The sequence below is a fragment of the Moschus berezovskii genome, chromosome 2 (assembly GCF_049115385.1).
Source record: "Moschus berezovskii isolate FMDL1 chromosome 2, NW_MosBer_1.0, whole genome shotgun sequence".
In the NCBI taxonomy this organism is placed as follows: Eukaryota; Metazoa; Chordata; class Mammalia; order Artiodactyla; family Moschidae; genus Moschus; species Moschus berezovskii.
In genome coordinates this window covers 25,497,444-25,518,800 of record NC_142461.1, presented here as the reverse complement: position 1 = coordinate 25,518,800, position 21,357 = coordinate 25,497,444, and the positions used below count along the sequence as shown (strand labels likewise).

Sequence of the window (21,357 nt, the reverse complement as noted above, 5' to 3'; positions counted from 1 at the left end):
CACGCCAGGCTTCCCTGTCCTTCACCACCTCCCAGAGCTCGCTGAAACTCATGTCCATGGAGTTGGTGATGCTATCTAACCATCTCATCCTCTGTTATCCCCTTCTCCTCCTGCCTTCAATTTTTCCCAGCATCAGGGCCTTTTTCAATGAGTCAGTTCTTCACATCAGGTGGCCAAATTATAGTGCTTTAGCATCAATCCTTCCAGTGAATATTCAGGATTGATTTTCTTTAGGATTGACTGGTTTGATGTCCAAGGGACTCTTAAGAGTCTTCTCCAACACCACAGTTCAGAAGCATCAGTTCTTTGGCACTCAGCTTTCTTTATGGTCCAACTCTCATATACATACATGACTACTGGAAAATCCGTAGCTTTGACATTATGGACCTTTGTCGGAAAGGTAACGTCTGCTTTTTAATACATGGTCTAGGTTTGTCATTGCTTCTCTTCCAAGGAGTAAGCATCTTTTAATTTCATGGCTGCAGTCACTATCTGCAGTGATTTTGGAGCCCAAGAAAATACAGTCTCTCACTGTTGCCCTTGTTTCCCCATCTATTTGCATGAAGTGATGGGACCGGATGCTAGCATGTAGAATGACCTATCTCAGGAGCCCCAGTGGTGCATCAGTTAGCTTTCTGGTCTTATATAGAGTGACCTATCTCAGGTGCAAGTATGACCGTGGTCCACTATTTAGAACATATTAATGTCCAAGCACCTTAAGATAGTTGTGCTTCTGCCTAAATCTCTACCTTTAACCCTCCCCCGATCTATTCTTTTCTCTGGAATCACAGAACTAACTGCTGATGACCCCTACGTCCACCCCAGTTCCTGCCCTGCAGACACACCCACACTTGACTTTATTCCTCCTTCTACTGTTGTCCCTGCCCTGCATGCTCTCACCAGCTTCAAGTTTCACTATACACATTGTCTCTAGAAAACCTTGAACCTGTATTGTCCACTTGCATGCTCCGTTGTGTTTGACCCTGTGACCCCATGGACTGTAGCCCGCCAGACTCCTCTGTCCTCGGGATTCTCCAGGCAAAGATACTGGAGTGGGTTCCATTTCCTCCTCCAGGGAATCTTCCCTACTGAGGGATGAAACCTGCATCTCCTGCATTAGCAGGCAGATTCTTTACCACAGCATCATTCTCTGCTAGATGGTTCTTTATTATTCCTTGAACTTGGCATGTAGTAGCAGCTCAATACATAATTATTGAATAAAATAAGTAAAGATTCATAATTCTATGAAAAGGATTTCAGAGCTGTCCCCCTTGAGGGGACAGATGTAAAGAAGTAATTACAGTTCAGGGTACTAAAGATACACTAGAAAAATCTATAGAGTGCTAAGGGAGCATCCTAGAGATGTTTTTAAAATGAAATTGTTGGACTTCCCTGATGGTACAGTGGTTAAAAATCCACCTACCAATGCAGGGGACATGGGTTCGATCCCTGGTCTGGGAAGATCCCATATGTTTCGGGGCAACTAAGGTTGTACGCCACAACTCCAAAGCCCTTGCTTTAGAGCCTGTGCTCTGCAACAAGCGAAGCTGCCACAATGGGTGATCCGTGATCACTGCAACTAGAGGAAGCCTGTGCACAGCAGTGAAGAACCAGCACAGCCAAAAATAGAAATAAAATTAATTTTAAAAAAGTAGTTCCCCATCCTGAGTGATTCTCCCCAGCCCTGATGGACAATCAGGACCCAAATTTGGTCAAGATATCAAGTAGTAATTCTATGTTTCATGTTTATCAAAAGCAAAGGGGTCTTTGAACCAGAAGCCAGATTTTATTTGCCTTTTTAAAAGAGCCTCAGATTTCTTTCTCACCTTGTGATTGGTGCACAACTTTTAAATTTATTTAGTCTTCATTTATTCACTTGAAAAACCTCCAACAAGATCGATTATGAAATACTATGCTAAGTCCTGAGGATTAAGCAGTGAACAAGACAAACTCCTTCCTACTCTCCTGGAGTTCACCTTTAGGCAACACAGAGTCATAAGTCAAAATAGAAATTACAGATTGTACAGATATTGTTTACAGCATGATCTGGGTGAGAACAGAGATCTACATTAGAAATGCTAGTCAAAAAGAAGCATTTGGTGGTAGTTTCACTTAAGTCTTAAAGTATGAGAGAGAGCCAGCCAGGTGAGGGCCCAGGGGAGAGGGCTCCAGGCTGAGATAGGTGGAGAGGGCAAAGGTCCAAAACTGAGTCAGAAGCAGGCACCTTCCCAGATTCTGGGCCAAGCATCCCCTTGAGGGTGGAGATGAAGCTGATAAATCAAAGTGTATAGTCTAAGTGCAGGCAGGGTAGAGTTCTGCGAAGAAAAATAAAAGCAGGGTATGCAGGCTGGTGTCAGACAGCTGTCTTAGGTCAGGTAGTCAGGAAAAACCTTCCCATGGAGGTGGCTTTTGGACACAGGGCTGATTTTACTTACAATTTACTCACATTGAAATTGTTTATGGTAAATCTAGAATGTTCAAAATGTATCAACAGTCTTTGTAACTAATTTCTGTATTCATTTGGAAACCAATATTCCCAAGAAGTCTAAATGGTAAACAAGCCTTCTAAAAAGACAGCTAGATTTTAAATGGAAAGACACCACTGAGGTGGTCTTTTCTAACTTTAAAAACACACTTTTCCTGGGATTCAAATCTGGTTATTGTTCTTCTGTCACTAAGTTGCTTCCTACTCTTTGTGACCTCATGAACTGCAGCATGCCAGGGTTCCCTGTCTTTCAGTATTTCCCAGAGATTGCTCACACTCATGTCCATTGAGTCAATGATGATATCTAACCGTCTCATCCTCTGCCGCCCCCTTCTCTTGCCCTCAATCTTTCCCAGCATCAGGATCTTTTCCAATGAGTCTACTCTGCATCAGGTGGCCAAAGTATTAGAACTTCAGCTTTATATCAGTTTTTCCAATGAATATTCAGGGTTGATTTCCTTTAGGACTGACTAATTTGATCTCCTTGCTGTCCAAGGGACTCTCAAGGGTCTTCTCCAGCACCACAGTTTGAAAGCATCAATTCTTCGGTGCTCAGCCTTCTTTATGGTCCAACTGTTACATCCATACATGACTACTGGAAAAACTGTAGCTTTGACTATATGGATCTTTGTCGGCAAAGTGATATCTCTACTTTTTAATATTCTATCTAGGTTTGTCATAGCTTTTCTTCCAAGGCACAAGTACCTTTAAATATCATGGCTGCAGTCACTGTCTGCAGTGATTTTGGAGCTCAAGAAAATAAAATCTGTCATTGTTTCCACTTTCTCCCCATCTGTTTACCATGAAGTGATGGGACTGGATGCCATGATCTCTGTTTTTTGAATGTTGAGTTTTAAGCTTGCTTTTCACTCTTCTTTCACTCTCATTAAGAGGCTCTTTAGATTCTTTTCACTCTCTGCCATTAGAGTGGTATCATCTGAATATCTGAGATTGTTTATTTCTGCCATCAATCTTGATTCCAGCTTGAGCTTCATCCAGCCCAGCATTTCACATGATATATTCTGCATATAAGTTAAAAAAGCATGGTGACAATGTACAGCCTTGACGTACCCCTTTCCCAATTTTGAACTAGTCTATTGTTCAATGTTCAGTTCTGTTCCTTCTTGACCTGCATACAGGTTTCTCAGGAGACAGGTAAAGTGGTCTGGTATTCTCATTTCTTTAAGAATTCCCCACAGTTTGTTGTGATCCACGCAGTCAAAGGCTTTGGTATAGTCAGTGAAGATTGTTTTTTTCTTTTGGAATTCCCTTGCTTTTTCTATGATCCCACAAATTTTGGCAACTTGATCTCTGGTTCCTCTGCCTTTTTCAAATTCAGCATGTATATCTGGAAATTCTTTGCTCATGTACTATTGAATTATCCTAGCTTGAAGGAGTTTTGAGTATTACCTTGCTAACATGTGAAATGAGTGCAATTGTACGGTAGTTTGAACGTTCTTTGGCATTGCCTTTCTTTGGGATTGGAATGAAAATTGACCATTGGCACCTCATCAAAGAGTTCTGTAAAAATTCTGGCATTGCTCATCATCCTAAAGATCTCAGCCTGACGGTGGAATGTAGAAATTGCAGAGGAAAGGATTCCGAGGGTAGAGCATGGATATGCCTGTCAGCCTGGAAGGCTGAGGCTGGCCTTCTCAAGTTGAGCTTCTCTCATTACAAAGGGTCACAGGGAGGTTATAGCCCCAGTTACAGTCCTGTTGGGGAGGTACTGACTGTGTGATCAACAGCCCCTTTTACTAGCTAGAGTTAATCACTCACTGACCGGCTGGTAAATCAATGGTGCCCTGCTCTCTCCCCCTCCGCCTTTCCTATGTCCATCCAGCCTCCTTCCTTCGCTCCCTGCGGTGAACAGGCGTCAGGAAGGGAGTTTTCTGGGATGCTTGTCTAGTCCTGCTCAAAGACTGGCTCTACAGGAGGACAGTCATCTAACTCCAGGGGAGGAGAACCCATTCTTCTCTGCCTGGGAGAAACCTTGTAATGAAGGCATCCTGCCAAGGATGAAGAGGAAGCAGCAAAAGGAGGGGGAGGCGTGGGGGGGATGGGAGAATGGAGGATGGATGGGGTGTGTTTAAAGGGACAGAGGCGGGGAAGACTGAGTCTTTTGGAGGAAAGACATCATTGCAGCCAAATGAAATACTTGATTTTTGCAGATGATGGGCTAGAGAATGTCTACATGTCAAAGGCACTGTAATCTTAGTTCTTGGACTATTTTCATTTAAGGAGGTGGTGAATTACATTTTTGAGCTCTACAAGTTAATGTCAGTGAGTTTATTCCAGGCAGGCCCTGTCGTAGGACTTACTAGACCAGCGGCCTCTTGGCAGAGGCTGCTAGTGACCTGGACCAGAGCTGAGCATGGTAACCTCTCATCTTGGGCCTGATTAGGTGTACGTCCGAACCTTGCTTGTCGGAAAGGTGTGACCAGCTAGTGGAATTAAATCTCAAAGTCAAGAGAACTGTTCATTCAGGCACTCTGACTGAGCGGTTTCAGTGGTGAGATATGAGAGCCTTCACCTGAACTGTTAGCGCCATAAAAAAAAGAGACTCTTCACAGGGTTTGTACATTTCCCAGGAGGAAAGTTAAATCTCAGACCAGGGCCTGTTACTTTCCCAAGTGAGACATGAAGCCGGGGCTGCTGATGGCAGTGATGGGTGTAGAGGGGAGCAGTGCTGCCATCACAGCGTGGATCCTTACTTTTACCAGAATGTCCCTGATTTCCATTCGGGCAGAAGAGAGGTGATAACCAGGAGAAGTTGGGGGCAGGACGGTGAGGAATGTTAGGGACACTGATGAACATCTAGTTGATGCAGGGTGTTGTAGAGATAGTATATTCAGGTCTCTAGACTTTATTATTTTTAATTAATTAATTATTATTTTTTACTTCACTGGGTCTTTGTTGCTACACTCGGGTTTTCTCTAGTTTCAGTAAGGAGGGGCTCCTTTCTGCGTGGGCTTCTCATTGCGGTGGCTTCTCTTGTGGTGCACAGGCCCTCGGGCACACCAGCTTCAGTAGCTGTGGCACACAGGCTCAGTTGCTTTGTGGCACGTGGGATCTTCCCAGACCAGGGATTGAACCTTTGTCCCCTGCATTGCAAGGCAGATTCTTAACCACTGGACCACCAGGGAAGCCCAAGACTTCTTCTTTTTTTTTTAATAAATTCTGTTTAAAAATATTTATTTAGATGCACCTAGGTCTTCTAGCTGCACGATGCAAACTCTTAGTTGCGGCATATGAGATGTAGTTCTTTGACCAGGGATCAAACCCAGGACCTCTGCGTTGGGTAGTCACTGGACCACCAGGGTAGTCCCAGGTCTCTTGACTTTGGCTCAACCAACTTTGGCACACAGAGTTGATAGCCACTCCCTCTTCACAGTCATCATGTTGATAGTCATTCAAAATGAGTAGGAAATTGGCTTTGCCCAGTGTTGATAGCCCAGCTCATGACGTCAGCCTGAGAATGGAAATAGGTGTTGTGTAAAGAAATATGAGAGTCCGCTTGGCTGTTCCCCTGGTGAGTTGAGTAGATGCATATCCAGGGCACCTTCACCAAAAGCGGACATCATCTGCGCGGTCATAAGTGAATTTTCTTTCCTACATCCTGTGATTATGGCTCCCATAATTTTGTTAGCCTGCATATTGAGTTTTTATTCTTATGCGTTTCCTTAGCTTTCCATTTCCTCCCCAGCCTCTTAACTGGTAATTTCGTTTGCTCATGGACTGCTGTATGACAGAGCATCTCATCATGAAATGGTGCTTCTCCTCCCCCCACATGTGTGCAGATGTTTCTAACACAAGGAAATGCAGCCAGCAATACCAGCCTTTAGAGACAAAGAGCAGCTGGACTGCAGAATTTGGGGTGCGAAGGGGACCAAATCCAGGCAAACAGTAGATTTGACATTGCTTTCACAATGAAAGGTGGTTTTAATGCCGTAGGGCTACAGCAAGCGTTGTGGATCAGCACCACAAATTCAGATTCCTTTCTGTGCAGTACAGCTGACTGGTCACAAAGAAGGCAGGCCACAGAGATGTGGTTGATGGTCATTCAGAACTTGGGTGGATACAGTTGTGTGACTTGACTCTGTGGAGTCTTTAAATCCCTTCAGATATAAATCTTTTTAATTTCTTCTGAGTGACCGCCCCCCCATCTTTTCTAAATTCTACAAGATTGTAAACTGGAGACAAAGGTGAAATGAACTCTGACAGAACATGTAAGAAAAGCCTGTGACAGCCTGTAAAACTAGGTGTGGAATGTCAATGTTGTTGTTTAGTTGCTAAGTTGTGTCTGACTCTTTTGAGATACCATGGACTGTAGTCAGCCAGGCTCCTCTGTCCATGGGATTTCCCAGGCAGGAATATTGGAGTGGGTTGTCATTTCCTTTTCCTGGGGATCTTCCCAACCCAGGAATCGAACCCATGTCTCCTATATTGGCAAACGGGTTCTTTATCGCTGAACCACCAGGAAAACCTAGAACGTCAGTGACCATTAGCCTAAGGTGGGGTTCATGGTTCCTCAGGTCATCATGATGGGTGCTCCAACCTCACACCACGTCCAGAGACTCTTATACACAGGTGCTTCCATAGAAAGACAAGCAAGTGCAGCGTGGTCACATTTTCTGTTGTCTCAGGGTAATTCAAGCCTAAACATTCTCTAGGGCAAGATGTGTTTCAGGGTATAATAAGCCAGAATCTCATTTTAATGTTATCTATGCTGGGGAAGATTGAAGGCAAAAGGAGAAGGGAACAGCAGAGGATGAGATGGTTAGATAGCATCACCAACTCAATGGAGATGAATCTGAGTAAACTCCGGGAGATAGTAAAGGGCAGGGGAGCCTGGCATACTGCAGTCCATGGGATTGTAAAGAGTCGTACACAACTTCATGACTGAACAACAACATGCTTTTTCCAACAGAACATTTTTTTTCCAGAAAATTATGAGACACATTACAAAAACCCAGATAGTATAGTTTACAGAGCTGTTTTTATTTTGTCGTGGGTTTAGGTTTTTGATGATGGTGGAGGTGGGAAGGACAGGTTAAAGAAAATGTTTTGTTTTTGTGACCAGCATTCTAAAGACAAATGCTGTCTCAGTCTTTATGGGGAAACACGAGTTTACTTATTAGAATGACCCAAGCTTTAGAAAGGTCTGGGCAGCTGTTCTTTATGCCACACTCATAATTTCCCTTTGGTGAGGCACAAATAGGTTCATTCATAGAACATGCGTGATAAAAAATGGGGGCACAATTGTAAAATATGGATGAAATAGGGTTATTGGTCTAGAATTGCTTGATTAGGTTTTTTGCTTTTTTAAGTCACTAGGAATCAGGATATGCACATGAAAATGTCTTGGGAAAATTTCCAGGTTATAAATTTATTATTTAAATTTCACCTACCAGTATCATTATCTTATTACATCTATGCAGAAAAATAAGAGAGTGACTTCCCAGGAAGGTTCCTTTGAAGGTGAATAGTACTTTCCTGAATTACTGCCAAAGCATAGCTCGTATTTGCTTTATAACATGCATCATACATAGACTGCTGTTAGCAGTGTTGGTTTTTAACATCTAAATGACTCCCAAGCTGATGTATGTATAAGCAAGCAAGGATTTAGATAAAGGGAGCAGCAGCTCATTATGAATGCATGTATGGAAAAGCTCTAGCTTGCTGTTGCTAAAGATGGGAGTGCTGAGGAGAATGATAGCTCACCGTGGAGGCTAATATTAGAAATGGTTACTATTAAAAATGTTACCACTACTGACAAAGGATTTACTCTGTGTAAGTTCTGTCTTTTGAGACGTCTTCGATTACAGAGTTGCATTGCCATTTACAAACATGGATAGAAGGGAGTAAAGAGTTGAAGTGCCCTGTCTTATTTTGAAGCTTGATATGAAATTATATACAACTGATTTATTTCTAGTTGAAGAAAATATGCCCATTCAAGGGATAGCACTCAGCATCCTTTTGCCCTAATTACCTGCTCTGGAACATTCTGCTTTGGGGAGACCTATGAAAATTTTGAAATTTTACAATTCTGGTAAAAAGATCTCTGTTCAGACTACATATCCCATTAAAAAAAAAACACAAGTGAAAAAATAGACAAGAGAAAGGATGAGAATCAAGAGCATGGTTGATTCATGAAGGATGGTCAGGAGGTCCTTCTATTATAGCCAAAGCTATATAGTAAAATGATATTGAATCATACATTTTATTAAATATATATGAAATATTTCAAATGTACTATAAGCATACTGAAATCATATAACTAACAGGACTGAAATGATATAAACAGGAGAAGGCTGGCTGTGAATTGTTTCATTGTAAGTGTTAGGAGCGTAGATTTATATTGGTTCACTTGCCTTCAACCCTCAAGTCTGTCCACCTTCAAGAGAGATGTGAGGTCAACTTTAGAGGGCTCACTCCCTGGTTGTTTCAAGTCTGTGTGTAAATTACAGACTGCCAGTGTTTTTCCCGGCTTAGTTTGGGGGATCTTGGTGATTATCATGCGTTATGGTGTCGATGGTTCTGAGGTCCATTCTGTGTCCCCATGGGTTTCTGCCCTCATCGGTGCCCCGCTGTGTACAGCGTAGATTTTATTGCTGGTTCCCAGAATGTGCAACAAAGGGAGACTCTCATTAAGTCCCCTGCTTTTCACCAGTGCTGGATGATACCTGTATGCAAAGCATGGAAGATTCTCACGATATTGGGGGTAGAACTGGGGCAAGGATTCTGCAGTGGCTGAGGGGCTCTCTCTGTCTCATGCCTTTGCCAGAAAGGATAGATTCCAGGATTCCGATTCCTTAGAGTCCACATGAACCATAAAACCCCACACACATTTGCTCTGGTCCGATTCATGGTCATAACAAACAATGTTTGATGATGTGGTTGTTGAGGACAATACCCACCCCAGCACCCAAAGTGCGATAGTAGTTGTCACAGAGGCAACCAGTTGACCCTGCATGTGGCCCAAGATGCTTTTCTGGGGCCCTGGATTCTTGCTTCATTGACTTCCTTTTTTGTTTGTTTTTCAATTTATTATTTATTTATTTGGGTGTACTGGGTCTTTGCTGCTGTGAGTGGGTTTTCTCTAGTTGGACCATGTGGGCTTCTCACTGCAGTGGCTTCTCTTGTTGGGGACCATGGGCTCTAGGGTGCTTGGACTGCAGTAGTTGCAGCATGCAGGCTCAGTAGGAGCGCATGGGCTTAGTTGCATGTGGGATCTTCCTGGACCAGGGAAGGAACCTATGTCTCCTGCATGGGCAGAATTCTTAGCTACTGGACCGCAAGGAAGTCCTTCATTGACTTTTTGATGTTATTGTACTTGGCAATACATCTCCAGTGAAAAAGTGTTAGTCACTTGTGTCTGACTGCGACCCCATGGGTTGTAGCCAACCAGGCTCCTCTGTCCATGGCATTCTCCAGGCAAGAATATGGGATTGGGTTGCCATTTCCTACTCCAGGGGATCTTCCCAACCCAGGGATCGAACCCAGGTCTCCCACATTGCAGGCAGATTCTTTACCTACTGAGCCACCAGGGAAGCCCGTACATCTCCAGATAGCAAGTCAAATCCAGAACAAATCAGATCTTCCAGAAGCCTGTCACCCCAAGAGCCTAGTTCATGAAATGAGTTTTTTTCATTTTTCCTTTAAATATATATATCTTGGTTTTAGTGTGTATCTGTAAAATATAACAATCAGATCATGTTTTCTTGAGTGTTTCACTGAAAAGGAGTGAGCCAGTTTGAAGACCAACATTAAAGTGATAATAAAATGGGCGGTCCATGGATACAGCTGCTGCTGCTTCTGCTGCTAAGTCACTTCAGTCGTGTCCGACTCTGTGTGACCCCATAGACAGAAGCCCACCAGGCTCCCCCGTCCCTGGGATTCTCCAGGCAAGAACGTCTAGCTATGTTCCACTTAATACTGTGCTGACTTGGGGACTTCCGTGGCAGTCCAGTGGGTAAGACTCTGCACTTCCTGTGCAGCAGCCCCAGTTACATCCTTGGCTGGGGAACTAAGATCCCCCATGCCTGGTGCAGTGTAGGCCCCGCCACCCAAAAAACAACCCCAAAAAACTATGTTGACTTGATCTTGAAAATACTACAAAGCTGGTATTTTAGGCTGTTCTTACCTCAAAAAGACCAAGGATGATGCCAGTTTGTGGAGTAGATTGGCAGAGGGTTTAGATGTAGGGCTGTTGGCTCAGATTGCTTGGGGGAATTTCTTTGGGGCGATTTTCCTGAATTTGGGGGAGGAGTTCTAATTTGTAAAGTTAGCAGGTTTTACTGTTTTTGATCTGGTAAGAGCAGTATTCTTGGGCTTCCCCTGTGGCTCAGCTAGGAAAGAATCCAGCTGCAATGTGGGAGACCTGGATTCGATCCCTGGGTTGGGAAGATCCCCTGGAGAAGGGAAAGGCTACCCACTCCAGTATTCTGGCCCGGAGAATTCCATGGACTGTATAGTCCATGGGGTTGCAAAGAGTCGAACACAACTGAGTGACTTTGACTCACTCACTCAAGAGCAGAAAGAGTCTCAGATGAGTAGTCCATCAGTCAAGACTGAAGACGGACTTCTTTTCAGCTTGTAAAATCTGAGACTATATTTAATGGAAATTTGTACTTAAATGCCTTTTGGTGTATGTATGTGGCTGTTGCCTAGACTGGTTGGCTGGGTTACCCACAGAAATCTATGGCAGCATGCTTGGCGATGAGAATAGTTTGTGGGTTTTTTTCTTTCTTTCTTTTTATTTAGTTTGTGGTTTTAATCAGATGAGAAAGTTGAGCATGGCATGCGGCTAACGTCTGTTGCATTTTTGCTTTCAGTGGTCTATAAAGTAAAGGTTTTGATCTTTTTGTATTATTTTGCAGTTTGTTTTTTTTCCCCCTATGGTCAGCAGGGCTGACAATTGATATCCTTAGAAATGTGAAGGAAGAGTCTAATAATGAGAAGTTTTCTTTGCAGTACTTACATTTTTATTGGAAGCAAACCTTATTGGTTTTAGCATGAAAACTCAAATGACACACAAGACACCAACTGCAGTTCTAACCCCCGGTGGATCCACCGTCCACAGTTTGCCCTGTAAGCTATATGCATTTGCTTTTGCTGCCTTTCACTGTTTTCATTTAACAGTATATCTCACAGTGCTTTTTAAATATTTACATAATTTAACCAGTGTCCTGTCATGAACTTTGAATTGTTTCCAGGTTTTGTGGTTAGTTGGCTCTCTGAAGGAAGATGGGCTTATGCATGTTTTAGCTTTTGCACACTCCATATTTCCTAAGACTGAAGACACCCATTCCCTCAGTGGGTGCCATTTGGGGTGTGACATCTGTCCAGTGGTGAGTAAAGGACACTGGTCCCAGACTTCTGCTGGCTGGGCGTTGTTGGAGTGGTGTGGATAAGTGTTTACAACTGTCTCATCAGATGTCATGTCTAAGACTCAAGCCCCCAGGGCAATCAGGCAGCCTCTAGTGAATGTTCCATGGATCTAATGAGTTGGGATCATAGAATTTGGGTTCTTTAAAAATAGATATCTGGTTTCAGTAATAACTGTCATGCCAGATTTGAGAGGGTGGGGTGAAAAGACCTTAGGATTTTGAATCAGCGAAATTCAAACTCAGCTTCTCTACTCATTGTATTATCTTTAGGGGGTCAGTCACCTTCTTTAAGCATTTCCTGTTTTACAATTTCCTCATCTGTGAAATAGGAATGATATGAATATTAAAACAAATTATATCAGTGAAAATACGCTTTAAAATCACTGTACTAATACTAGTTATTATTTAACCCAAGTCATTCTTAATAAGGAAAAGAAGCCTCAATTGTTTTAAAGTAATTTCCCTAAAGACATGCATACATACATGACTTAATTACTTATCTTTGTACCTTTAGTGTTCGTCTTCAAAAATTTCAGAAGCAGATCTGAGCTTGAAAAATTGGAGTGTTAGAAAAAACCTGAAAGTTTTGTCACTTAATTGTTTTATTTTTCTTACCTGCCATTTGTGCTTTCTTTATTATATCTTAATTTTTATAGGACGTGGACTATGTCAAGACCAGTTTGCTGATAACTTTTTGTGATTTATGGTGTTTGCTCTGTAATTTCTTTGTTTCGGTGCTTCAGGCATGGAATGAAATTTTATTAGTTTGAAGTTCTAATTGCTTGTCCCAGTTGATTCACCATCACCCCATCCACCCCACCCCCCACAGACACACAGAAACCCACATGACATGCACTATAGAAGGGCTTTGAATTTTAAAAAGTAAATAAAAATAATGCCACAAGCATGAGAGGACATTCACCAGTGGAAAACAACTTTTTATACAGAATGGTAAGCAGCAGTCTCTCGAATGTTCCCCCATAACCATAACAAAGAACTGCTTTTAATCCACTCCCTGAAGCCAAATAGAAGACCACAGAGCAGTGTGTATTCCTGGGAGGAAAAAAAGAACACTGAGCAAACAAAAGCTGCACAGGCGAGTGCAGTCTCTTTCTCTCTCTCTCTTTTTTTTTTTTTTTTTGGTAAAACTATTGATCTAAAAAGCCTCAAGAGCTTAAAATTGCTCTTAAAATGAATCCCATCCTCAGGGGTTTGAGTAGGTAGGACTTTCAGCTTTCTGTGTCATGGTCGGTCACCACCTCAGTGCCCTGTAGAACTGGGGTTTGGGGCAGAGTTGGGCAGGACTTTTGAAGAAAATATCAGTAGCAGCCATAGCTGCTTCTATTGAATCCATATTTGAAGGCATTGTCTATAACATTTTGAAATGAAAGACTTCAGGGACACATAGAAGAGGTATTTCAGAATCCATCTTGATATCTAGTTTCTCTTTTTTTCATTGTGTTACAGTTCACATGCTATAATATTAACCTTTCTAAAGAAAATAATTCAATGGCTTTATTATATTCACAAAGTTGAGCAACCATCACCACCGTCAACCTCCACAATATTTTCATCTCCCTAAAAACAAGTCTCATATTCACTAGCATTCACTCCCCATTCCACCCACCAAACAGCCCCTACCTGCTAGATAACCACTAATCTCTATGGATTTGCCTATTCTGAACATTTCATGTAAATGGAATCATACCATATTTGTCATTTTTGTCTGACTTCTTTCATTTAGCACACGGTTTTCAAAGGTCATCCTTGCTGTAGCATGTATCAGTACCTCATTGTTTTTCAAGGTCAAATAATACTTCTTTGTACGGATGTACCCTGTTTTTTCAATCCATTCATCAGCTGATGGACATTCGGTTTAAACTTTTAACTTTGGGATTATTGTGAAGACTAATGCTAAGAATATTCATGTACAAATTTCAGTAAGGACATGCATTTTCAGGGTTCTTGAATATGTACCTGTTGCAGGAACCAGTACTCAAGCACTACACTCAAAGAGCTGGAGAACTCAGGTTTATTATGCCGGCAGGCCCAGAGGAGTTAACACTCCAAGCACTGAGCCCCAAACAAAGGGATTACAGAGTTTTTATAGACAGACTGTAGTGGGCAACACTCGCTGTTAAGAGGCTGGTTTAAACTAAGGAGTTTCGCATGCGCGGGAACAGCAGTCAAGATGGGGAGGGGATGCCTGGCTTGCACCTGCATGATAAAGCAGGTTTGCAGGGGCTGGGCGATTGCAAAGAGCAGGACAAGGGTGAGTGAGATAAACTCCAGTTCCTAGTATTGCAAGTCCCCACTTTCTGAGACCACGTGACCTGTGTGATCTAGACTCTAAGGGGCAAGCTGAGTTACAGAGGCGGAAGGAGAGGGAGGTTATGTAAAATTTTTACTTTTCCTCCTCATACCTAGGAGTGGGGTGGTTGGGTGTCTGGGCTTTCTTTATCCAAATTATCGTGTTAGTAACCTGAGGAGAAGAGCACTGAGCTTAATTTGGACAGATTAAGAAATGGGGTGAATAGAGAATCTGTGGTCTTTGGGCTACATCTCATTGTTCTCTAGAATGAGGAAATCAATTCCTGACTTTTTAAAAATAAATCTATGGGTGGACCATAAACCCTAGCGACTCACTACGTTTCTGCCCTGTGAGACCTGAGTAACATCTTGCGTGTGTGTGTATGTGTGCGCTCAGTGATGTCCGACTCTTTCAGACCCTATGAACTGTAGCCTGCCAGACTCCTCTGTCCATGGTATTCTCCAGGCAAGAATACTGGAGTGGGTTGCCATGCCCTCCTCCAGGGGATCTTCTTAACCCAGAGATCAAAAACCCACATCTCTTGCATCTCTGCATTGGTAGGCGAATTTTTTTTTTTTTTTTTTAACCACTGCACCACCTGGAACAGCTTACATGCCTCTTAGTTAATTGCTTGCACTATGATTCCCCCATGGTGATGTGGACTATGGGTGAAGCCAGAGGGAAGAAAGATGTTAGAGTTTAAAAATGTGTGGTTTTAGGGGCGTTGGAGGTATAATTTGAAAAGAGCTTCTCTGTACTCCTTCCACCCTGCAGAGGAATCAGTTTTATTATAACAGTGAAGCCCTCACACCATGGGGAGGGGGAGATGGATGCTTGGGGAGGGGGATTCTTCGGGAGGAGGAAGACAGAAAGGGGTGGGCAGCGAGCAATCCCAGAACATAAAAAAACCAACATGTAGCTGTTCTTTAAAATCCTGTGGGGCTTTACTGGTCTTGTTATTTCAAGATTCTCTGTTCCCTAAACTATCTAGGTTTTTATTTATCCCGGCTTGAAGACCAAAGTTCTGTTCATCAGAGCTGTGTTAGACACGGAAATATTGTCATTTTGGATTGTATTGGCTTGGCCAGAAATTTGTTTGGGTTTTCTGTTACATCTTGTGAAAAAAACCAAACAAAATTACTGGTCAACCCAGTAATAAGCAGGAAGGGCCACCACACTAAGAGAAAAAGCACTGTTTTTTCCGCTCGCCCCAAAGAGACCCAGACGTCAATGATGATCCTAGGTTGGACGGTACACCTTCTGAAGATACACTGCATTTGGGCAGAATTCGTGCCTTCTGTTTGCTTGGGGACAGCAGTAGGTGATCAAGAGAAATGGATTTTCTTTCTCCAGTCTGCAGTAATTAGGGAAGAAATAAGCAAGTAGGCTAATTTCTCATCATGAAACGCCGCACCACGGGGCTGCAGACCCGTCAGCACCAGGCAGGGGACCAGCCAGGTGGCGAGGCTAATGAGCTGTAATTGCTTCCTGTCTCGCCTCCCCATGGATCTTTGCTTTCACACTTAGGCCTTGGAGGCCTCAGCCCAAAGGAGCGTGATGGATGACGGAACTTAATTTAGTTCCTTTAGGTAGAAGGGCCTTTCAACAATGCAGAGCAAAGTCCTTCACAGAAGGGACGCCATAATGAGTTAATCATTGTACTCCTTCCCTGAGAACTAAACAGAGAAATAGCTCTCTTCTGCCACAGTATTCTTTTTAATAGACTTTACTTTTAGAGTGGGTTTTAAGTTCACAGCAAAATTGAGCAGGAAGTATAGAGTATTTGTAAATCGCCCCTTCACCCACACACACGTGCATATCCTCCGCCAGAGTGGGACATTTGTTACAGCTGGGGGTCCCACACTGGTATCCCAAGTCCTTAGTTCACATTAGGGTTCACTCTTGGTGTTGTGCATTTTATGGATTTGGACGAATGTATAATAATATTCACCCTTAGAGTATCATACAGAATAGTTTCAGTGACCTAGAAATTCCCTGTGCTCCACTTGCCCATGTCCCCAACCCTCGGCAATCACTGGTCTTTTTACTGTCTCCATAGTTGCTTTTATCAAAACGTCACATAGATGAAATCATACAGTATGGAGTCTTTTCACACTGACTTCCTTTCACTTGGTAATGTGTTTAAGAGCCTTCCATGTCTTTTCATGGCTTGAAAGTTACTTCTTTCAAGTGCTGTGAAGATGCTCTCTGTGACCCAGGAAGCAGGTCCTTACCAGTTACTACTTCTGCCAGTGCCTTGATCTTGGACTTCATCCTCCAGAACTGAGAGAAATAAATTCCTGTTTGTAAGCCACCCCGTCCGTGGTTAGTCGTTACAGCAGCCCAAGCTGGCTAAGGCAACAACAACTTTTTATGATGTGATTGACATGCAATAAACTGTACATACTTAGTTTTATTGGGTGTAATTCACATACTATTCAATTCATTTTTTAAAAGTGTATGATTCAGTAATTTTTAGCGTATTCACGAAGTTTGTGTGTATGTGTATTAGTCTCTCAGTCGTGTCTCTGTGACACCATGGACTGTATGTAGCCTTCCAGGCTCCTCTGTCTATAGGATTCTCCAGGCAAGAATGCTGGAGTGGGCTGCCATTTCCTTCTCCAGGGGATCTTCCCAACCCAGGAATTGACTATGAGTCTCTTGCATTGCAGGCAGATTCTTTACTCTCTGAGCCACGAGAGCAGCCCCTATTCATGAAGTTTGTACATATTTGAAATGTACCATGTGGCACATTTTGATATGTGTACATACCCCTAAAATCATCACCATAATTTAGATACTTGTCACTGAGAAATTTCAAGCCCATTTGTAATTTATTTCCCTCCTGGCAACTGTTGATCTCCTTTCTATTCTGTAAAGTCATTTCCATGTTTAAGAATTATATATATATATAGGGACTTCCCTGGAGGTCCAGTGGTTAAGATGCTGTGCTTCCACTGCAGAGGTCATGGGTTCAATTCCCTGGTCTAGAAACTGAGAATTCCCCATGCCAAAAAATAAAAGGGGAGGAGGGAAGAATTTTATATGACCAAAATCATATAGTGTGTACTGTTGTTTTGTTTTTGACCTGACTTCTTCATTCAGCAGAATTACTTTAAAATTCATCTGTGCTGTAGCTTGACTTCTATAATTCATTTTTTTGTTGTTGCTGAGAAGTATTCAATTGTATGGGCTTCTATGGTGGCTCAGTGGTAAAGAATCCAATGCAGGAGATGTGGGTTTGATCCCTGGGTTGGGAAGATTCCCTGGAGGAAGAAATGGCAACCCACTCCAGTATTCTTGCTTGGAGAATCCTATGGACAAAGAGCCTGGTGGGCTATAGTCCATGGAACCTCAAAAGAGTCAGACACAACTTAGTGACTAAATAACAATTCAATTGCATGATTATTCCACAGTGGAAATCGGGTTGTTTGCAGTTTAGAGTTGTTAAAGAAACTGCCATCAACATTCATGGACAAATCTTTGTATGACTTATGCTTTCACTCCTTGTGGGTAAATACCTAGGATTGGCATGGCTGGGTCCTATGGCAGTCATTTGTTTTAGCTTTTTAAAAAACTGCCAAACTGTTTTTCCACAGTGGTTGTTTCATTTTGCGCCTTCTTCAGTGCTGTATGGGAGTTCCAGGCTCCCCCTCCTCCCCAGCGCCTTGTATGGTCAGTTTCTTTAGGTTCAGCCCTTGTAATAGATGATGTGTCTCACAGTTTAAACTCCACTGGGAACTTCCCTGATGCTCCAGTGGCTAAGACTTCATGCTCCCAATGCAGGGTGCCTGGTTCAATCTCGGTCAGGGAACTGGATCCCGCAGGCTGCAACTAAGGACCCTGGTGCAGCCAAATAAATAAATATTACAAAAAACGCCACTGGTCCTAACCACCTAGGAGCTCCACCCAACATCACTTCTTTAAGTCTTTGCTCATGCTATTCTTGTAACCTGGATGCTTCTCTGTCCATCCCTCACCTTAGGTAAACAGTCTTCCTTTTAACATTCAGCCCCAGAACTCCCGGTTCCCCCAGGTTGCACCAAAGTCTATCTCACATATATATATATATATATATATATATATATATACCCATAGAATTTTGTGGATGATTTTTTTTCAGAGCATATTTGCATTATGGTGAGATCCTCTGTGTGATGATTTTCCCCCCTCAAGGATGGGGCCCCAGTACAGGCCTGGGCACCTCGTTGATTTGCTGTAATGAATGCAACAGCAGAGATAGCATCGGTCATCCTGAGAGTGGTGCTCTTTCCCTACAACTTGAAAAACATCACCTCACTTGTTCTTGTTCAAAGAGCGCTGCCATTACAGTAATTGCTATTTGTAATTTATTGATCAGAAACAATTGTGTTGCTATGAGAATACTTTTAAATAAAATGAACAATTGCCCTCATTCTTAAAAACAACCTTCAGACAGAGAAGGCAAAAGATAAATGAAACCAAAGAAGCTCATAAACTTCAAGGAAATTAAATTTTGTCTGAATGAGGGTCATCTAGTCTGTCTTCACTCTTGGAATTTTAATGTTTCCTCTCTGAGGATTCTAATTATTTTTGAGTGAACTAGAGTTAGTCATTACGCCTGTAATATTTTATTGATATTGATAAGCAAAGAAGGGCCAGGATTGAGAAATATATTCAAGCATCTTTGGAGAAATTCTTAGTAGTCACTAGTATCTGCAAGTTTTTCAACTCCCCAGAAAAAGTCTGATGCAGGTGTCATGGGCTCGCAGAAGGAAGGCAGAAACATAGAAGAGTTAGCTGGTTTCCAAGACAGTAGTTTCTGGTAAGAAGGGGATGGTAAAAGGGTTAAGTTTCAAAGTCTGATTAGAAATCACAGCTACAGAATTTGGAGTGATTGTCACTGAGGCTTTAAAGCCTGTGGATTTGGCCTGCTGTGCACAGGCAGTGGTTCTTGATTTTTAACCCAGAGCAAAGTGGCAGCCAAGCATAAAAATATATATATATGCAGCGCCTTCTGGAGGATACTGAGTACACTGGGGCAATGCTCAGAATTCACCAGCAAGAAGATGAGTTAAAAGAAAGCACCAGAATATGGGAAACTCTAAAGCAATCTGGCTGACTAACCCAAAGTATTTTGAAATACTCTTTAATGGGTTTTGTTCCAAAGCAAAGTAACTCCAGCCATCACAAGCTAAATAAAGTCTAGTAAGATCAATACAGTAAGACGAGGAGGTTTGTAATCAAAGCCCATGACAAAGTGACCTGAGCAAGACTACAGTGAAAAGCCGTGCTCAAATTCTCGTGTGCACAGCAACCACCCAGGACCCTTGTGAAAATGAGGGTTCTGATCCTGCCGGTACAGGACCCTTGTGAAAATGAGGGTTCTAATCCTGCCGGTACAGGAGCCTTGTGAAAATGAGGGTGCTAATCCCGCAGGTACAGGCTGGAGCCTGTACAACAGCCCTCAGGGAGTGTGCATGCTGTCTGTCCTCAGGCAGCACTTGGAGTTGCATATGCAGAGACTTAAGTAAGCAGGTTGCTCTTCCCTCTTTTGTAACAGATCTTGAAACTTCTGATGTGAAGCTCTCTGGCATAGTAACTGAGTCTGTTCTTAACAGTCTTGTGCGTCTTGGGAGGGTATGAAAATTGATTCTGATTTCTACATTGTGCTTTAAGGGAAAAAGAGAAATGGATTTTTTACATTAAGGACATTGTGGGGTGGGGGGGAATCAATTGACAAAATTCCAGACTGAATTGTGTTTGTTTTAGGGTTGAAAATAGTCCCACCATTTATTGTATGATGCTGTCGATTACTAGATAACATTAAATTGTATCCAGTATCTTGCCTACATATATCAGGAATAACAGTGGCACTCAAAAAATTTTAAGCCAAAAGTTCCATAAGAATAGTCACTTTTCTGGTTAAAACTTGAAAATAAAGACTGTCTGATTTGAATATTAGGTTATCTTAGTCCAGGACCATCCCTGAAGCATTACTGTGGTAGTTTAAGGCACATATTTTGAGGCCAAACTCCCTGGATTTCAATCCAATAAGTCTTTACCACTTACTAACTATATGCAATGATTTATACCTTACCCTCTGTAAAATGGGTCTGCATTTTACAGTTGTTTTTGGATTGAGTTAATATTTATATTAACACACGCCCATCACCTTCGCTGTCTGAATGACTTTGTAGAAGCCCAGATGACTTACTACGCACAGTGTTACCAATACATGTTAGACCTTCAAAAACAACTGGGAAGGTGGTAATTTCCTTTTCATACATGAAACTCCTGATAAAAGAGGAAATTTGCATTTTTTTTCATTTGAACTAATAATAGAGGTGAAAATAGAATTAAAGGCTTTTAGCTTACTTAACTGAGAAGGCAGTGGCAAGCCACTCTAGTACTCTTGCCTGGAGAATCCCATGGATGGAGGAGCCTGGTAGGCTGCAGTCCGTGGGGTCGCTAAGGGTCGGATACGACTGAGCGACTTCACTTTCACTTTTCACTTTCACCCATTGGAGAAGGAAATGGCAACCCACTCCAGTGTTCTTGCCTGGAGAATCCCAGGGATGGGGGAGCCTGGTGGGCTTCCGTCTATGGGGTCACACAGAGTCAGACACGACTGAAGTGACTTAGTAGTAGTAGTAATATTTATAAGACTCTTAGACCAGTGCTTGGCTATCTAAATGTTTAACTATATGACCAAAGTAAGATATGTTAGTGTCATGTCTTGGTTGCCCAGTGACCTTCTGGAATCCAGTTTCTCTTTTGAAATAATGAAAACATCATCCTACAAGTCTTCCCCAACAAGCAACTGGGTCAGAGAGAAAGGTGATTTCAGCCAAACAATAGGGAACCTTAAAATAAATTAATAGAATCCAGGAGTTTATTATTTTGCTGTTTGGTTAGACTTACTTCCATCCTTTGGTTTTGCAGCTGGTGATGTATATTGGCCAGGTAACCAAAGAGATCTTGAAGCAGCCCCGCCCCTTCTCCCCTCCTGTCGTGAAACTTGAGAAGAGAGTGATCGCTGAATATGGGATGCCATCCACCCACGCCATGGCAGCCACGGCCATCTCCTTCACCCTCCTTATCTCTACCATGGACAGGTACCAGGTGAGACAGTGACCCTTCTCCCCCGTTTAACACCATCCACACAGTGAGGGAACAAGGAGGGGTTT

The 21,357-nt window shown here is 42.5% G+C and overlaps 1 protein-coding gene across 2 annotated transcripts in view; it reads left to right on the top strand.

The window, feature by feature from the left end:
• The window catches only part of SGPP2 (sphingosine-1-phosphate phosphatase 2), a 142,635-nt gene that overhangs the window by 78,584 nt on the left and 42,694 nt on the right, over window positions 1-21,357 (top strand). Inside the window, exon 3 of one of the 2 annotated variants that reach the window (XM_055398758.2) lies at window positions 21,113-21,292. The exons of the other annotated variant lie outside the window; for it this stretch is intronic. Within the exon in view, the coding sequence (XP_055254733.1) occupies window positions 21,113-21,292 (180 nt within the window). The remainder of the gene's footprint in view (window positions 1-21,112; window positions 21,293-21,357) is intronic. 2 annotated transcript variants of the gene reach the window in all.